This window comes from Bison bison, unplaced genomic scaffold, assembly GCF_000754665.1.
Source record: "Bison bison bison isolate TAMUID 2011002044 unplaced genomic scaffold, Bison_UMD1.0 scf7180017864485, whole genome shotgun sequence".
Classification (NCBI taxonomy): domain Eukaryota; kingdom Metazoa; phylum Chordata; class Mammalia; order Artiodactyla; family Bovidae; genus Bison; species Bison bison.
This window is the reverse complement of record NW_011495045.1, coordinates 5,850,923-5,865,328: the sequence shown is the minus strand read 5'-3', so window position 1 is coordinate 5,865,328 and position 14,406 is coordinate 5,850,923. Positions and strand designations below refer to the sequence as shown.

Below are 14,406 nucleotides of genomic sequence, written 5' to 3'. Positions count from 1 at the left end.
GGACCATGGTCTCTACTGAGAAAGCTCTGTGGAGGTATGCTACTGCCAAGTCATGCAGTGTACTACTTCATCCTGTACTACACCATTGGACGAGACCATACCATCCTTCCAGAAACTATGGGTCCCTGCTGGGCTGCACCTTTTCCCAAACCTTGGAAAAACCCAAAGGAACCAATCTGTGGGATCAGCCCCCAGACGGCTAAGCACTGTCCTCTCCCAAAGGCTCCCAAACTGCTTCCTCCCACCTCAAAAGGTACAGATTTGAAGAGTGGTTCTGGATATATTGAATGTGAGTGGCTATACTAGCCTGCTTGAGTGCCATAACGAAACACCACAGACTATATGACTCCAACAGTGAAACTTATTTTGTCACAATTCTGGAGGCTGGAAGTCCAAGGTTAGGATCCTGCTCTCTTCCTGGCTTGAAGATGGCCACCTTCTTGCTATGTCCTCACACAGGGACTGAGGGAAGGGAAAACTCTGGTGTCTTTTCTTCACATAAGGGCACCAGTTTTCTCAGATTAGGGCCTTAACCATATGACCTCATTTAACTTTTATCACCTCCTCACAGGCTCTGTCTTCAAATACAGTCACGTTGGGAGTTAAATCTTCAGTGTACAAATTCAGGGGACGATGCAATTCCTACAAGCAGCCTATTACATAAATAAACGAAATGTCAAGTTGACAGTTGAGTGGAAATCTGAAGTTCAGGGACCTAAAATATGTTTGAGAACTGCCATCACATATCTATGATATTGAAGCTATAGGACTGATTAAAGTTACCCAGGGAACAAATGTAGGTAAAGAAAACGTCTGGGAACATTTTACAGTGAAGAGGCTGGAAAATGGTGAATTCTTCAAAACCAGATGAATGAAGAACAGCCAGTGAGATAGGAAAATCAGGAATCCTGGAAATCCTTTTATTCATCTCATTTCAGGGTCAAGGAAGTGATCTGCTGTGTTAGATGCTGCTGATCAGCTGAGCAAATTGAAGACAGACTCAGCCACAAAATCTGCAATGTAGAAGATCGGTTCTCAGATAAATGACCTTCAGTAAATTGAAGCTTTGTTGTTCCCTGCTCTAAATGAATTTCACTTTTTAAGAAATGGAGGAAACACCACTAAAACTTTCTTTGGCAGGTTTACATTTTCCCTCTGATTAATCATTTCCATGTGAAAACAGGGAAAAGTATAGTGAAGGCTATTTAAATCATACCTAACACAACCCTAGCCATCTATATTTTGGCTTTTTTCCCCCAGGCTTTTTTTCCTGTGAGTAGGTGTTTTTTTAACATCAAGATGTTGCTTGGACATAGAATTTTTTTTATCTTTAAAAAAAAAAAATCTTAACATAAGCTTTCAGTTCAGTCACTCAGTCGTGTTTGACTCTTTGTGACCCCATGGACCGCAGCATACCAGGCCTTCCTGTCCATCACCAACTCCCAGAGTTTACTCAAACTCATGTCCATTGAGTCAGTGATGCCATCCAACCATCTCATCCTCTGTCGTCCCCTTCTCCTCCTGCCCTCAATCTTTCCCAGCATCAGGGTCTTTTCCAATGAGTCAGCTCTTCGCATGAGGTGGCCAAAGTACTGGGAGTTTAAGCTTCAACATCAGTCCTTCCGATGAACACCCAGGACTGATCCTCCTTTAGGATTGACTAGTTTGATCTTGGAGAAGGAAATGGCACCCCACTCCAGTACTCTTGCCTGGAAAATCCCATGGATGGAGGAGCCTGGTAGGCTACAGTCCATGGGGTCGTGAAGAGTCAGACATGACTGAGCAACTTCACTTTCACTTTTCACTTTTATGCACTGGAGAAGGAAATGGCAACCCACTCCAGTATTCTTACCTAGAGAATCCCAGGGACAGAGGAGCCTGGTGGGCTGCGGTCTATGGGGTCACAAAGAGTTGGACACGACTAAAGTGACTTAGCAGCAGCAGCAGCAGTTTGATCTACCTACAGTCCAAGGGACTCTCAGGAGTCTTCTCCAACACTACAGTTCAAAAGCATCAATTCTTCAGCGCTCAGCCTTCTTTATGGTCCAACTCTCACAACCATACATGACTACTAGAAAAACATTCAAAAATGAATGTTTAATGACTATTTAATGAAGTTTAAATAGTTAGGCCACCTGATGAGAAGAGCTGACTCATTGGAAAAGACCCTGATGCTGGGAAAGATTGAAGGCAGGAGCAGAAGGGAATGAAAGAGGATGAGATGGTTGGAAGGCATCACCGACTGGATGGACCTGAGTTTGAGCAAACTCTGGGAGATAGTGAAGGACAAGAAAGCCCAGCCTGCTGCAGTTCATCAGGTCACAAAGAGTTGGACATGACTTGGCAACTGAAAAACAACAGTCATAATTTATTTAGTCAAACCCTAATTTGGGGGTATTGGAATAGTTAGTTCCAGGTTCAGTTCAGTTCAGTTGCTCAGTCGTGTCTGACTCTTTGTGACCCCAGGCCTCACTGTCCATCACCAACTCCCGGAGTTCACTCAAACTCATGTCCATCAAGTCAGTGATGCCATCCAGCCATCTCATCCTCTGTCATCCCCTTCTCCTCTTGCCCCTAATCCCTCCCAGAATCAGGGTCTTTTCCAATGAGTCAACTCTTCCCATCAGGTGGCCAAAGTATTGGAGTTTCAGCTTTAGCATCATTCCTTCCAAAGAACACCCAGGACTGATCTCCTTTAGAATATACTGGTTGGATCTCCTTGCAGTCCAAGGGACTCTCTTCTCCAACACCACAGTTCAAAAGCATCGATTCTTCGGCACTCAGCTTTCATCACAGTCCAACTCTCACATCCATATGTGACCATCGGAAAAACCATAGCCTTGACTAGAAGGACCTTTGTTAGCAAAGTAATTTATCTCTGCTTTTCAATATGCTATCTAGGTTGGTCATAACCTTCCTTCCAAGGAGTAAGCGTCTTTTAATTTCATGGCTGCAATCACCATCTGCAGTGATTTTGGAGCCCCAAAAAATCAAGTTTGACACTGTTTCCACTGTTTCCCCATCTACTTGCCATGAAGTGACGGGACCAGATGCCATGATCTTAGTTTTCTGAATGTTGAGCTTTAAGCCAACTTTTTCACTCTCCTCTTTCACTTTCAGCAAGAGGCTTTTTAGTTCTTCTTCACTTTCTGCCATAAGGGTGGTGTCATCTGCATATCTGAGGTTATTGATATTTCTTCTGGCAATCTTGTTTCCAGCTTGTGCTTCTTCCAGCCCAGCGTTTCTCATGATGTACTCTGCATATAAGTTAAATAAGCAGGGTGACAATATACAGCCTTGACATACTCCTTTTCCTATTTGCAAACAGTCTGTTGTTCCATGACCGGTTCTAACTTACCCTATTGTAAATCGCTCTATAGAGTATTGTCAGATATTAATCTTTAACTGCATCTTGAACTTAAGACAAATTTTGGTAAACAGAAATAATGGCTTGGGAGTTCCCTGGTGGTCCAGTGGTTACGACTCTGCACTTCCACTGTGGAAGGCCTGGGTTTGATCCTTGGTTGGGGAACCAAGATCCCCCAAGCCATGTGGAGCAGCCAAAGAAAAACAAAAAATGACCTTGAATATACAGCATTTATGCTCTAACTGCCAAACCCGGTTAATTTTCCTGAGGATGAGTTGGATGGCATCACCAATCGGATGGACATGAATGTGAGCAAGCTCTGGGAGCTGCTGGACAGGGAAGCCTGGTGTTTTGCAGTCTGTGGGGGCTGCAAAGTCAGACATGACTGAGCGACTGAACTGAATGAACGGAAGTTTAGTAACATGTACGGACTTAGAGTTGATGTTAGAATAAGACTTTGGGGGAAGTTGGGATGGGGTGAAAGTTGGGATGAGGTCAAAGTATTTGGTACCCGGGAAAAATATGAATTTTCAGGAGCCATAGGGCAGACTGCAGTATGTTTGTGTTTCCCACAAAAAGATATTTTGAAATCCTAACCTCCAGTACCTCAGAATGTGACCTTATTTGGAAATACAGTCTTTAGAGGTAATCAAGTTAAAACGAGGTCATTACAGTGGGCCCTGATACTGCATGACTGGTGTCCTTACTTAAAAAAAAGAAACAAGAGGGAGACCACCACATAGCCACATGCCAAGAATGCCTGGGGCCACCAGAAGCTCGAAACAGGCAAGGAAGGACTCCCCTGCAGGTTTAAGGGGGAGCACGGGCCTGATGATGCCTTGTGCGTGTTGCTGTGTGTGCTTATGCTCAGTCATGTCCCCACAGACTGTAGACTCCCCCATGGCCCCAGGCTCCTCTGTCCATGGGATTTTCCTGGCAAGAATAACGGAGTGGGTTGCCATTTCCTCCTTTAGGGGATCTTCTGGACCCAGGAATCAAACTCATGTCTTCTGCACTGAAGGTAGATTCTTTACACTGAGCCACCTGAGAAGCCCACCTTAACTTTGGCCTTATTGCCTCTACAGCAAAACAAGCCAGCCAGTTTGCAGTGCTTTGTTACAACAGCCCCCAGTACTGAACATGGAGAACTCAATTTGGGGCTTTTATAGATATATTCTAGCACATCTGCAATCATATTCCTACACACAAAACTGATGGGTCAGAGGATATACAAGACTCTAAGGCTTTTGACTTGGTGTTGCTAGGCTGCCCTGTATATGACAGTGGAAACTTAAATGATCTCCAGTACTGTGGGAGTGTCCATTCTCTACCCTCTGACAGTAGTCTTTTTGTTTTTAGTCACCGTTAATTTCTGATTTGGGTAATCAAAGTATCTAGAGAAATATGCCAGAGCACGTTGAGGAGAACATTACAGACTTGTATCTTGGGAAGATTTAGTTGCAATGTTTCTAGGCTGTCTCCTAGAGAGTGATCAAAGCAGGCAGAGGAGAGACAACAGTGTGTCCAAGAAGAGCTGTGGACAAAGCAATCACAGTGGAAATAAATATCAGCTTTATTAACACTCAAAGTGCCATTCATTTATATTCATTCCATAGTCCAGAAGGTTACTTAGAGTAAGCCTTTGCACCACAATCTTTCAAAAAATGAACATGTAAGAAAAAGCAATTTTCATTGTGCTAATTATTGCAGGCCTTCATGCGCGATAAATCTAAACAAAGATGTGTGCCAACCATATACAAATTTCCATATAAACAAAGTCATTGATCACTAACAAAATATAAACATGGTTTCTTTCACATTAGATTAAAAAAAAAAGCTATTTACCAGCAAGAAAAAACAAGTACATAAAAACTGTAAAACTCAAAAATTTTATACATTTTTACAAGCACAATTTTGAATGAACACAAAGTCAAATGTGCATGAAATGTGGCACATACCACACTGTATCTGGCTTCTGGTAGGTTTTTCTAATCATATCGGCTCCTTATAACATAAGCTTAGTGACATTCAACTTCAACAGTGGACTCTATTCCTAACATAAGTAATTTCACATGATACCGCATATTAAAAACAAGGTTCTCCTTAAGTACAACAACATTGTCAGATTGGAAATTTAATTCCCAATTCGTTTTCTGCCAGTTACTTAAAATACAAAATACGGTGTAAAGACACAATAATGTATGTTTGGACATTTCTAAACCAATTTATAGTTAATCACAGAGAATCACAATTTTTCAATATATTGTTTTATGAGTGAGGTCTGACCTTGCCCAGTAAGAAGAAAACTGAAAGTTGAAATCTTTGGGGTAGAATAAAGGAAATATTCAAAAACAGTAGGACAGGCGAACAGCAACTGGAGATATAAAAGCCTTGACATCTCTTCAAGATAATTTAGTTTCTCACATTTTTTCATAGCTCTGAGAATTCAAAGGTTGTTTTAGTGGACAGTGTTTTTGCTACTGCTTAAAACCTATTTTTTCCCCTTAATTTGCATTTCATAGAATTCTCAATGAGAATTCAATGTTCTCTGCAAGAGTATTTTAATTGATAGATATCTAAGTAAATCTGCAATCAACTGTGGAAATACAAATACATTTTGAATGGTAAAAACAAAATTAAGAAAATAGTTTTGATCAGCCAGCTGAAAATATATTCATATAGTAAATAATCTCTCAGAAAGCTTTATATATATTTAATTATTCTAACTAAACAGTACCCTTATAAAACAAGTTCATAAAAATGTAGAAATGAAAATAAGAAATTACTGGGATATATACACATACCTACAGACAGAAAAAGACATCTCCACACACACATCCCCCAATACACAGAGTTACAAGCATACTTTCAACTTAGTCATGGATTTTAGAATACATATAAAATCAGAAAGTGATGTTGAACTCCTGAGTTCTCAACAAAGATAGAACCATAGATAAGTATACTTTGTAAAAGCATGAAAGTCCATCTAAATCAGTAATAGCAATGCAGTTACTGATGGCTACATCTTGAAAGAAGTTTAAACATAGAGACACAGACAGTAGTTCAATGCACGCATTCACGATGCTCACACACCCATCAACAATTATTGGTCAGAGTAGTAAATCAGTGTACAAATAAACATTTCCAAAAATGTGCAAAAAAGTCAACCTTGATAGGAAAAGAACACCTCTGTACATAAACTGCCCAGCATTTAACTGAGATTAAAAACATTTACAGAGAGAAACTAACATTAAATATAGAGAATTTAATGGCTACATTTAAAAATGTACATTAGGTCAAAGGGTAAATTTACAAATTGATAATCAGAATTTGCAACAATTAAAAGTTTATTCTCATATTTATCCAAGTTTACTTTTATTTACAATGATATCTGAATAAAAAGAACCATGTGAAATGTAAGAGATGTCAGACATTAAAAGTATTTTTGGTATTAACTCTTTTATAATATTTCAGAATGCAGGGTAGCAAATTTTAAAACCAACAGCAATAGAAAAAATGTAAACCTTTTACTTACTAAGACTGTATTAAAAACAAGTGCTTGTTTTTAAAGAAGTATTCTTATCCTTAGACACTGCACTTTCACTTGAATGGGGTATATTCCAAGGGTTTGGCCTACTTTCTTTTGCCTGTAAACCTTTCCAGCGCAAATGTTTCCACTAGTTCTTTCTTATTCCAGGTGGAAAAAGTCTTTGGAAAAATGAGAACATGACAAATCTATTTTGAAGCCTAAGTGTCTAACAGAGTTAGATGTAATTTTGTTACTTATCTCTCCCCTCCAAGCAATGCTAATGCTAAATCACCAACAGTTAATTACACAAATAAGTGAAGACAAAAGTGCTTTTCAGTACAGTCACAAACTTTACTGTCCTCGACTGGCATTAAGGGCCTCAGAAATCCTACCTGGGGACAACTCTGCATGTATGCTGGAGAGCAGACTTGCCCTTGTCTTCCAAAATGTCTATGGCACAAAAAGTCCATAACCTACTTCTCTGCAAAACTTTCCTGGAATGCCCCTCAAGTCAAACACAAGTTCATAAATGTCAAGACATTAAGAAGAAAGTACGCCCCCAACCTGAGGCATGTGTGTCAATGTGTATGTATATGCATCTGTGGTCAAGTGACATTAATAAGATTGGCACGTGTACAAGCTCAAGTCTGTAATGTCTATATAGTTCCATAATAGTTGAAGTAAATTCTGCATGTCTAAATGCAAACACCGAGCACCTGTCCTTTAACTTGAAGGATAGACTGAGATACAAATTCTACTTGTACCTGTTTTATCATTTTTACACTATTAGCTTACAATTGGGCAGAAGTAACAGTGCTAATCATTTTGGCTATGTGTGCAGAGAATATAAAAGCTTTGGTTTAAAGTGATTCTGATAATACAGATTGTAAATACAAACAAGAAGTCATTAGGCATAGGGAACAATAGTAATCACTGATTTAACGCCTTTTCTGTTAACAAAAATAGCATTACTGTCAATTAAAATGCACAATTTTGAAAAATATGAAGAATTACATGAGACTGTAATACAAAGCAAAGATAAAGTTTATTCTTTACTATAGCTATGACTCCTCCCTCAACTTTCTGAAACTAAACCATGTCCACTCTCACTACCATCGAGAGAAGGTTCTCTAAACTGCCCTAAGAGCGCACTACCCGCTACAGCTCTGAAAGGTGAACACAGAGTCAGTAGGCACGATAACTCCCACAACTATTATGGCATCCTGTCCAGGTCGCGGCAGAAGTCAAAGCAAAGCTAAAGGTGACTATCAAGTAGGAACAGTAGCTTCACAGCACGCCTTCCCTAGCCAACCAAAAAGAGGTATAAAACAATTTCCTTTTGAACACTTGGTAAGCTAAGGATGCTTGTTTTGATAATGTCTGGCAGAATTTCTATTCCAAAGAGCTCATGAAGAACTATGCAAAACCAATTACTTTCTATTTAGGAATTATATATAAGCTATTATACACACATACAAATTCAATTTTAATCTACTTTTAGCAACCAAGAGCTTGGCAATTTACAATAAATACCTTTATTAAACAACTGTTTGTACTAGCTACTTTTGGAAAATGTGCTGGCATTCCAACATCAGTAGGTTATACATATTTAAATTGTTCTTCCAAGAACAGAGACTAATCTAATTGGACATTCACACCTTTCCTTCCTTCCCACCCCTGCCCCAACTCCACACACACACACACACACTCTTCACAGAAAAGCTAGAGTTTTAGTCAAAATGCTAGCTTAAAAGTAAGGATTAGAATTTGCTATCCCTGGATTTCTTGCTCATTGCCCTAAGTCTCATTGCCTTAACATTTGTAAACCATTCAAATGATCTCTTTAGGACAAAAACCACCATTCCAGTTCTTCTTTGAAAATCGTTAACTGAAACATGATATGCAAAGAATTTGAACAGTGCCAATGTGATTGAAAAATCAACTAATCAACTTGGAAAATAATTTACTATGTCTCTTTAGAATTAAAATATCTTTCTATCCTTATCTTAGAAATTTGTGTCTAGTAAAACTGCAATGTGTCTATCACAAAACAATGTTAATGTTTCTCTTCTAACATATTTTAAAAAAAAGAGGTAGAAAAGGGTAGGAGGAAGCAGGCATTAAGAAAAGTTTAATGGCCAGTACACAGTCTAAGGCCAAAGGAACTCCTGAAGCCTACTGATTTTGGAGAAACTTTCATCGCGGTGGGTAATGTGAATTATTATTGATATAAAACAAAATTAAGGCATACAGAGAAAAAGGCACTACGAAAAATTAACAATTAAACTGCTTTTCATTAACATTTTAACCAATCTTAAGATTCAAATAAATATGAACATTACATGTGTAACAAAGGCCAAACTTCATATAAAACAGTAAGATCTCAAGATTTTCCTGATCTTAGTATAAAAAACACTGTTGGCAGAATTCAGTTTCTATCAAATGTTTTGGGTATTTTAATAATTCAGACCAAAAGAAAATATTTTCTTTAAAAGAAAAAAGCAGGGGAAAAAAAAGTGCCATGTGATGGAATAAATGCCCCATCACTGGGACTGTCTGAACAGAGGCTGGGTTTTCAGAGTTCTGAGCGAGAGGGGGCCTGACCTGTGGCAGATCTCTCCAGCTGGGGCGCTTCTGCTGTCTGCTGTTCAGTTTATCACAGCCAATGGCCACCCAAAATCGCTTTCCCCTCACCTTATAAGTAATAACAGTTTAAAACATCATTGACGAACTTTTCAGAGTTAAGATATGTCAAAAAAAACAATTGTTTGCCCATTTTTTCCTCCTAGACTGTGACCTCCTTAAGGACAAGTTAACTTAATACCTGACATAGTAAGTCACAATATTGAATAAGTAAATGAAAAAGACTCACCATGTTAAAAAAAAAATAGATAGATCCCTATACTTGGCTGACACTAGGTGATTTTATATTGAACTATTGGTCCCAAATGAAATCAATGACAAAGAACTCTGCTGTGGGCCAAGGAGTTTGCATCTGGCAAATGTATTTGCTTTTGCTCCCAAGCTTGGTTGTCCCTATAAACTGTTCAAATTGTATTTTCTCAGTAATTTCATGTACCTTATTATACTTCCATCTCAGAAATATTACACACCAGACCTGACATATACAAGAACTGAAGTAGCAGAGAAAGCTACTCTAAAGAAATAATTTCACCTTTTAAATGTAGCTTCTATTGGAAATAAGATAAAGACTCCTTCAAAGCCAATTCAATTTACTATGAAATAAGTTTTAATTTTTCTTTTCTAGTTCAGCCTATGCATTAACATTTCAATCCATATAAATTATGTAAGGTTGTCATGCCTTTGAAAACTTTTCTAAGGCAGTAGTCTTCAACTGTTTCTCAGGTTAGAAACATGTTTTGTAAATGAGGAAAATTAAAGATCATCATATTGAAACTTTCAAAGTCTGTATATTTTAAAATACATTTTAAAGAATTATCATCAAAATTTCTATTAGTCATTATGATATTTTTCAACCCTTTTATTCAATATAATTTGAGTGCAATGTAAAAGATCTTGTATTTGGTCCAAGCCTAAGTCATGCCATCTTGAATCTCTCAAGGCCTAAGTAGAAAGGTATATCCTGAAAAGCACATAAAAGACTGCTAGTGAATCTTCTCCAGCACCAAAAAGTCTGCCACTATCAAAGCAGAACGCATTTTAAAGGCACAAAGTTAGCAGTCTGGTCATTTTCCAGCCTCAGCAAAGAAACATTACAGTATAGAAGAATCAGGCTGTGCATTTAAAAAACAAAACACATTTATAGTCATCCTAAAAAGTTCAAATTTCATTTGTTGATCCATATCATTATTAGAAAGAAAAAAAAATGGAGTGTTACAGCCCCTGATAGATGTGTTTCCTTTCAAATTTTTCTTTTTTAAATTTAATTTTGATCTTCCATACCTCACCCCACTTTAAGCTTTTTTGTTCTAGTAGTTTTTATATATATTAACTTTTTTTGTGTTTTTGGTACCTTTAACAACTTGTATGAAATAAATTCACATCACATTTTTATATAGCTCTGTAAACTATTATCTATTCTTAAGTCTTTACATAGAGAACAATACTTTTCCATAGCTAATATTTTTCTTATAAAACAAAGGTCTTACGCAGCAGTGTTAACATAGTAGTTTCTTTTCAGGTGATTTTATTTTCTATAGCATTTTGGAAAGAGAGAGAGACTGAAAAAAGCAAACATTTTGCTTTGGGTTTCACAGTCTCCCAAGGTTTCTCTTTAAAGAGCACTTGTCTCATATTCTGCACTGCTGATTACCCTGACAGACCAAAATTGAGCCAAAAGAAAATCACAAGCACACAGCACAAGGGAAGGAAAAGCCCACTGGTCCAGATACCATGGTCTTGCTCAAGTAGAAGAGATGCCTTCACTCATAAAAGATGAAGAAATTATAATAGATCCACATCCTTGGGGACTATGTTTATAGCACAAGATTTGGCAGTTGATTTTCTGGGGGGTGGGAGGTAGGCTACTAATTCATATTCTTCCTTGCAAGCTGCTTCCTTTCATTATACGGGAATAGGAGAAGCTTTAACAGCTGTATTTGTGCTTTGACTTCTTCTCAGACTAGCTAGTGGAATTTCAAATATTCCTACAGGGAATGCCAGATAGGACCTTGATACAGTAAACCAACATCTACTTAACTTCAGAAACAAAGTATTTTAAAACGATTCCTAAACAAGCATACCTTTCAGCAGAAAATAAAATACCCAAGTCCCTTATGAATCCCATGAAAGGCATCACACTGAGGGCCTCCAGGAAGAATACTATTTTCTAGACCCTTAAAGTACTCAGCCCTTGCTCTAATATGCTGAAAACATTGCAAGTGGCCAAATCACTATATCATTCACGTTTTTCAGTAGCACAGGTCCATCAGAGATAGTGGGAGTTTCCCAGCAGTCTCTTTCTGCTTAATGTCCTTGGCTCTTATACTAGAAATATCTGGCAGTTTTTAACCTTCGTTTAAAGTAGTTAATACTTTGTTTTAATATGCCTTTCTTTTCCCACAATTATGAATGAACTGACTTCCGAGGAAAGAATACATACATACAGATGGCTGAGTTCAACAGGCTCCATGTTTAAGTTAATTTTATTTCCAAAATGAAAGTTACTGATTTGGGTGCAATATGCAGCTGGTAAGAAAAGGATTGCTCCTTGCTGTTTGTACAGATCATTCACCCTTGACTTGAAGTAGTGATCTCTGCTCTTGTAAAACCCTCATTATGCACTATATCACTCTCTGAAATTTACTTTTTGCAAGGAACCTGCTTTGTACATAGCCATTTTTGGTTTATAACCAGGGCTAGTATTGATCTCAGGGATTCTCAACTTCAGCACTTTTAATATTTGAGGAGGATAACTCTTTGATGGGGAAGGGAGGTGCTGTTCTTGTGTATTCTAGTTTGTTTAGCAGCATCCATGACCTCTAACCACTAGATGCCTCTAGCATCCTCTTTTTTATGACAACCAAAAATGTCTCCAGGCATTGCCAAATGCCAGGTAAAATTATCCCCACCCCAGCCATGAAAACCACTGTTTTACATGGTAACTGTTTTCTGAGGTACTTTAGTCCTCTGTGATCCAAAGAACAAGGGTTTTCTCTCACAACATTAGCTTTTAAGACATGGATACTGCAGGTTAAACTCTTAGTTCCTAAAGATGTTTACCTGCGGGGAATCAGGAGCTGGAACTGGAAAGATACAGTATGCATGATTTCACTTCTCCTTCCCCTTGATTTTGGGGCTTCCCCCTCAGGTAAAGAACGCAGTTTAACATGCACTAAACCACACTCGGTTCTTTTCATTTCTGCTGACTGGCAAATGTGGCCTCTTCTACTCTCAGACATTTAATTAGAGCAGTCTTCTATCTTTTAATTTGAATTTGCTTATTGACTTCACATATCTGCTTTAAAATAAAACAGTATCTTTTTTTTTTTTTTTAAAGCAGAAACCTATCCCTCAAGGTTGATAGATTCCAGTAATATGGATCTATTATAGTGTATTTGCTTATTATACTGGTTAGGATTAACAAATAAACATTCCTCTAGAGATTCATATTTTCTATCAAGATTCCTACTGAGCAAAAAGCTTGGTAGACAGAGGTTAGGATCTAAAGAATACAGATACAAGAAGAAACCTATATTCTTTCAGTTGAGTACCTATCCTAAACTCAAGTTTAGGGCTCAAACCCACAAACAAGAATCTATTTTAAATACTATCACTAAAAACTACAAATTATACATCATTTTTTTCTTCTTGTTTTCCTTGTCTCCCCATCACTGCCAATCCGTCAGTGACACAGGGAAAGACTCTACAATCTTTAGGTATTCCAATGATTTTTTTGTACTAAAAAGAGTGACTATGTACTAAAGTGCTGTATGTCTCTGAACCACATCAGTACATTATAAAAATTAAAAAAAAAAAAAAGCTTCAAGTTCTTATAAGGGAAAAAAAAGATTAAATATAAAAAATTTAGGTTACTATTATTATTAGTAATCAAATTTAACCAAGAATCAAGAGAAACACTTTTCCCTCTTGTCTTTTTCCCTCCGCATCTCTCTGTTATAAACAAGGAAAAGTGCAGTCAGAGAGAGGGTGCGTGGACAGCAGGGAGCTGGGCAGGCGCACAGAGGCCCCGGCCGCTAGTGGCAGTGCACAAACGTGTGCCTCAGCAGGTCGTCGGCGGGCGGCCTCAGTTTGGCCTCTACAAAAATCCGTTTGAGGAAGTCTCGAGTATAGTCGGAGACATGAGGTGGCAGCTTTGGGTTCGTTGGCTGAGTGGCGATTTTAAAGATGGCAGCCATCGCTTCAAACTCGGCCCAAGGAGGCTTTTCAGTTAGCATTTCTACCACAGTACAGCCCACGCTCCTAAGAGGGGAAAAAAAACACCTTACACAAACAACATCATCATGAAAGTCAGTTAACTACCTACGAAATGAGAAACGTGTGAAGTTCATATACATTTAAACATGACTTGGTTTCAAGTGTAAAACTTCATTACAAGGCTGTCACCATCGACAGCTGGAACTGGGGTCACGGCCCTCGGCGCCCTCATGGAGCCGCTGGGCTCTGAGGCTGACATTCTACGTGCCTCTGAAGGGCTCCTGCTCTGGACTGTCCGTTTCCCCAGCAGCCCTGAGGGGTCTTGGAGCCCCTGTGAAGCGCCAAAAAGACGCAGGGGTGACTGAGGCCTCAGCTGGCCTGGCCAACCGCGTGATGGCCGGGACACCTGCTCCCAGCCACCAGGCCCCCTCCCAGCCCTGGAGGAGAATCCACGGAAGGTCAAATGAAGACAACCTGAGAGAAGAGCACTTCAGGGCAAGAATGATGTGGTTTAGATCGACTGACATGGAGACCTGACAGAAGGAGCTGAAGAAAACGGCTTTTAAATTTGAGGAGACATTTTTAAATGAATTTATGTAATCTTAAAGAAACATCTTTTTCCAAACTTGGTATCAATCCCAAACCCAAACAA

At 38.7% G+C, this 14,406-nt stretch overlaps 1 protein-coding gene across 1 annotated transcript in view; it reads right to left on the bottom strand.

Moving 5' to 3' along the window:
- Positions 1-4,916: 4,916 nt before the first annotated feature.
- The window catches only part of MAP3K2 (mitogen-activated protein kinase kinase kinase 2), a 44,004-nt gene continuing 34,514 nt past the window's right edge, over positions 4,917-14,406 (bottom strand). Inside the window, exon 16 of the mRNA XM_010862883.1 lies at positions 4,917-13,799. Coding sequence (XP_010861185.1) covers positions 13,574-13,799 — 226 coding nt within the window. The 3' untranslated portion in view covers positions 4,917-13,573. The remainder of the gene's footprint in view (positions 13,800-14,406) is intronic.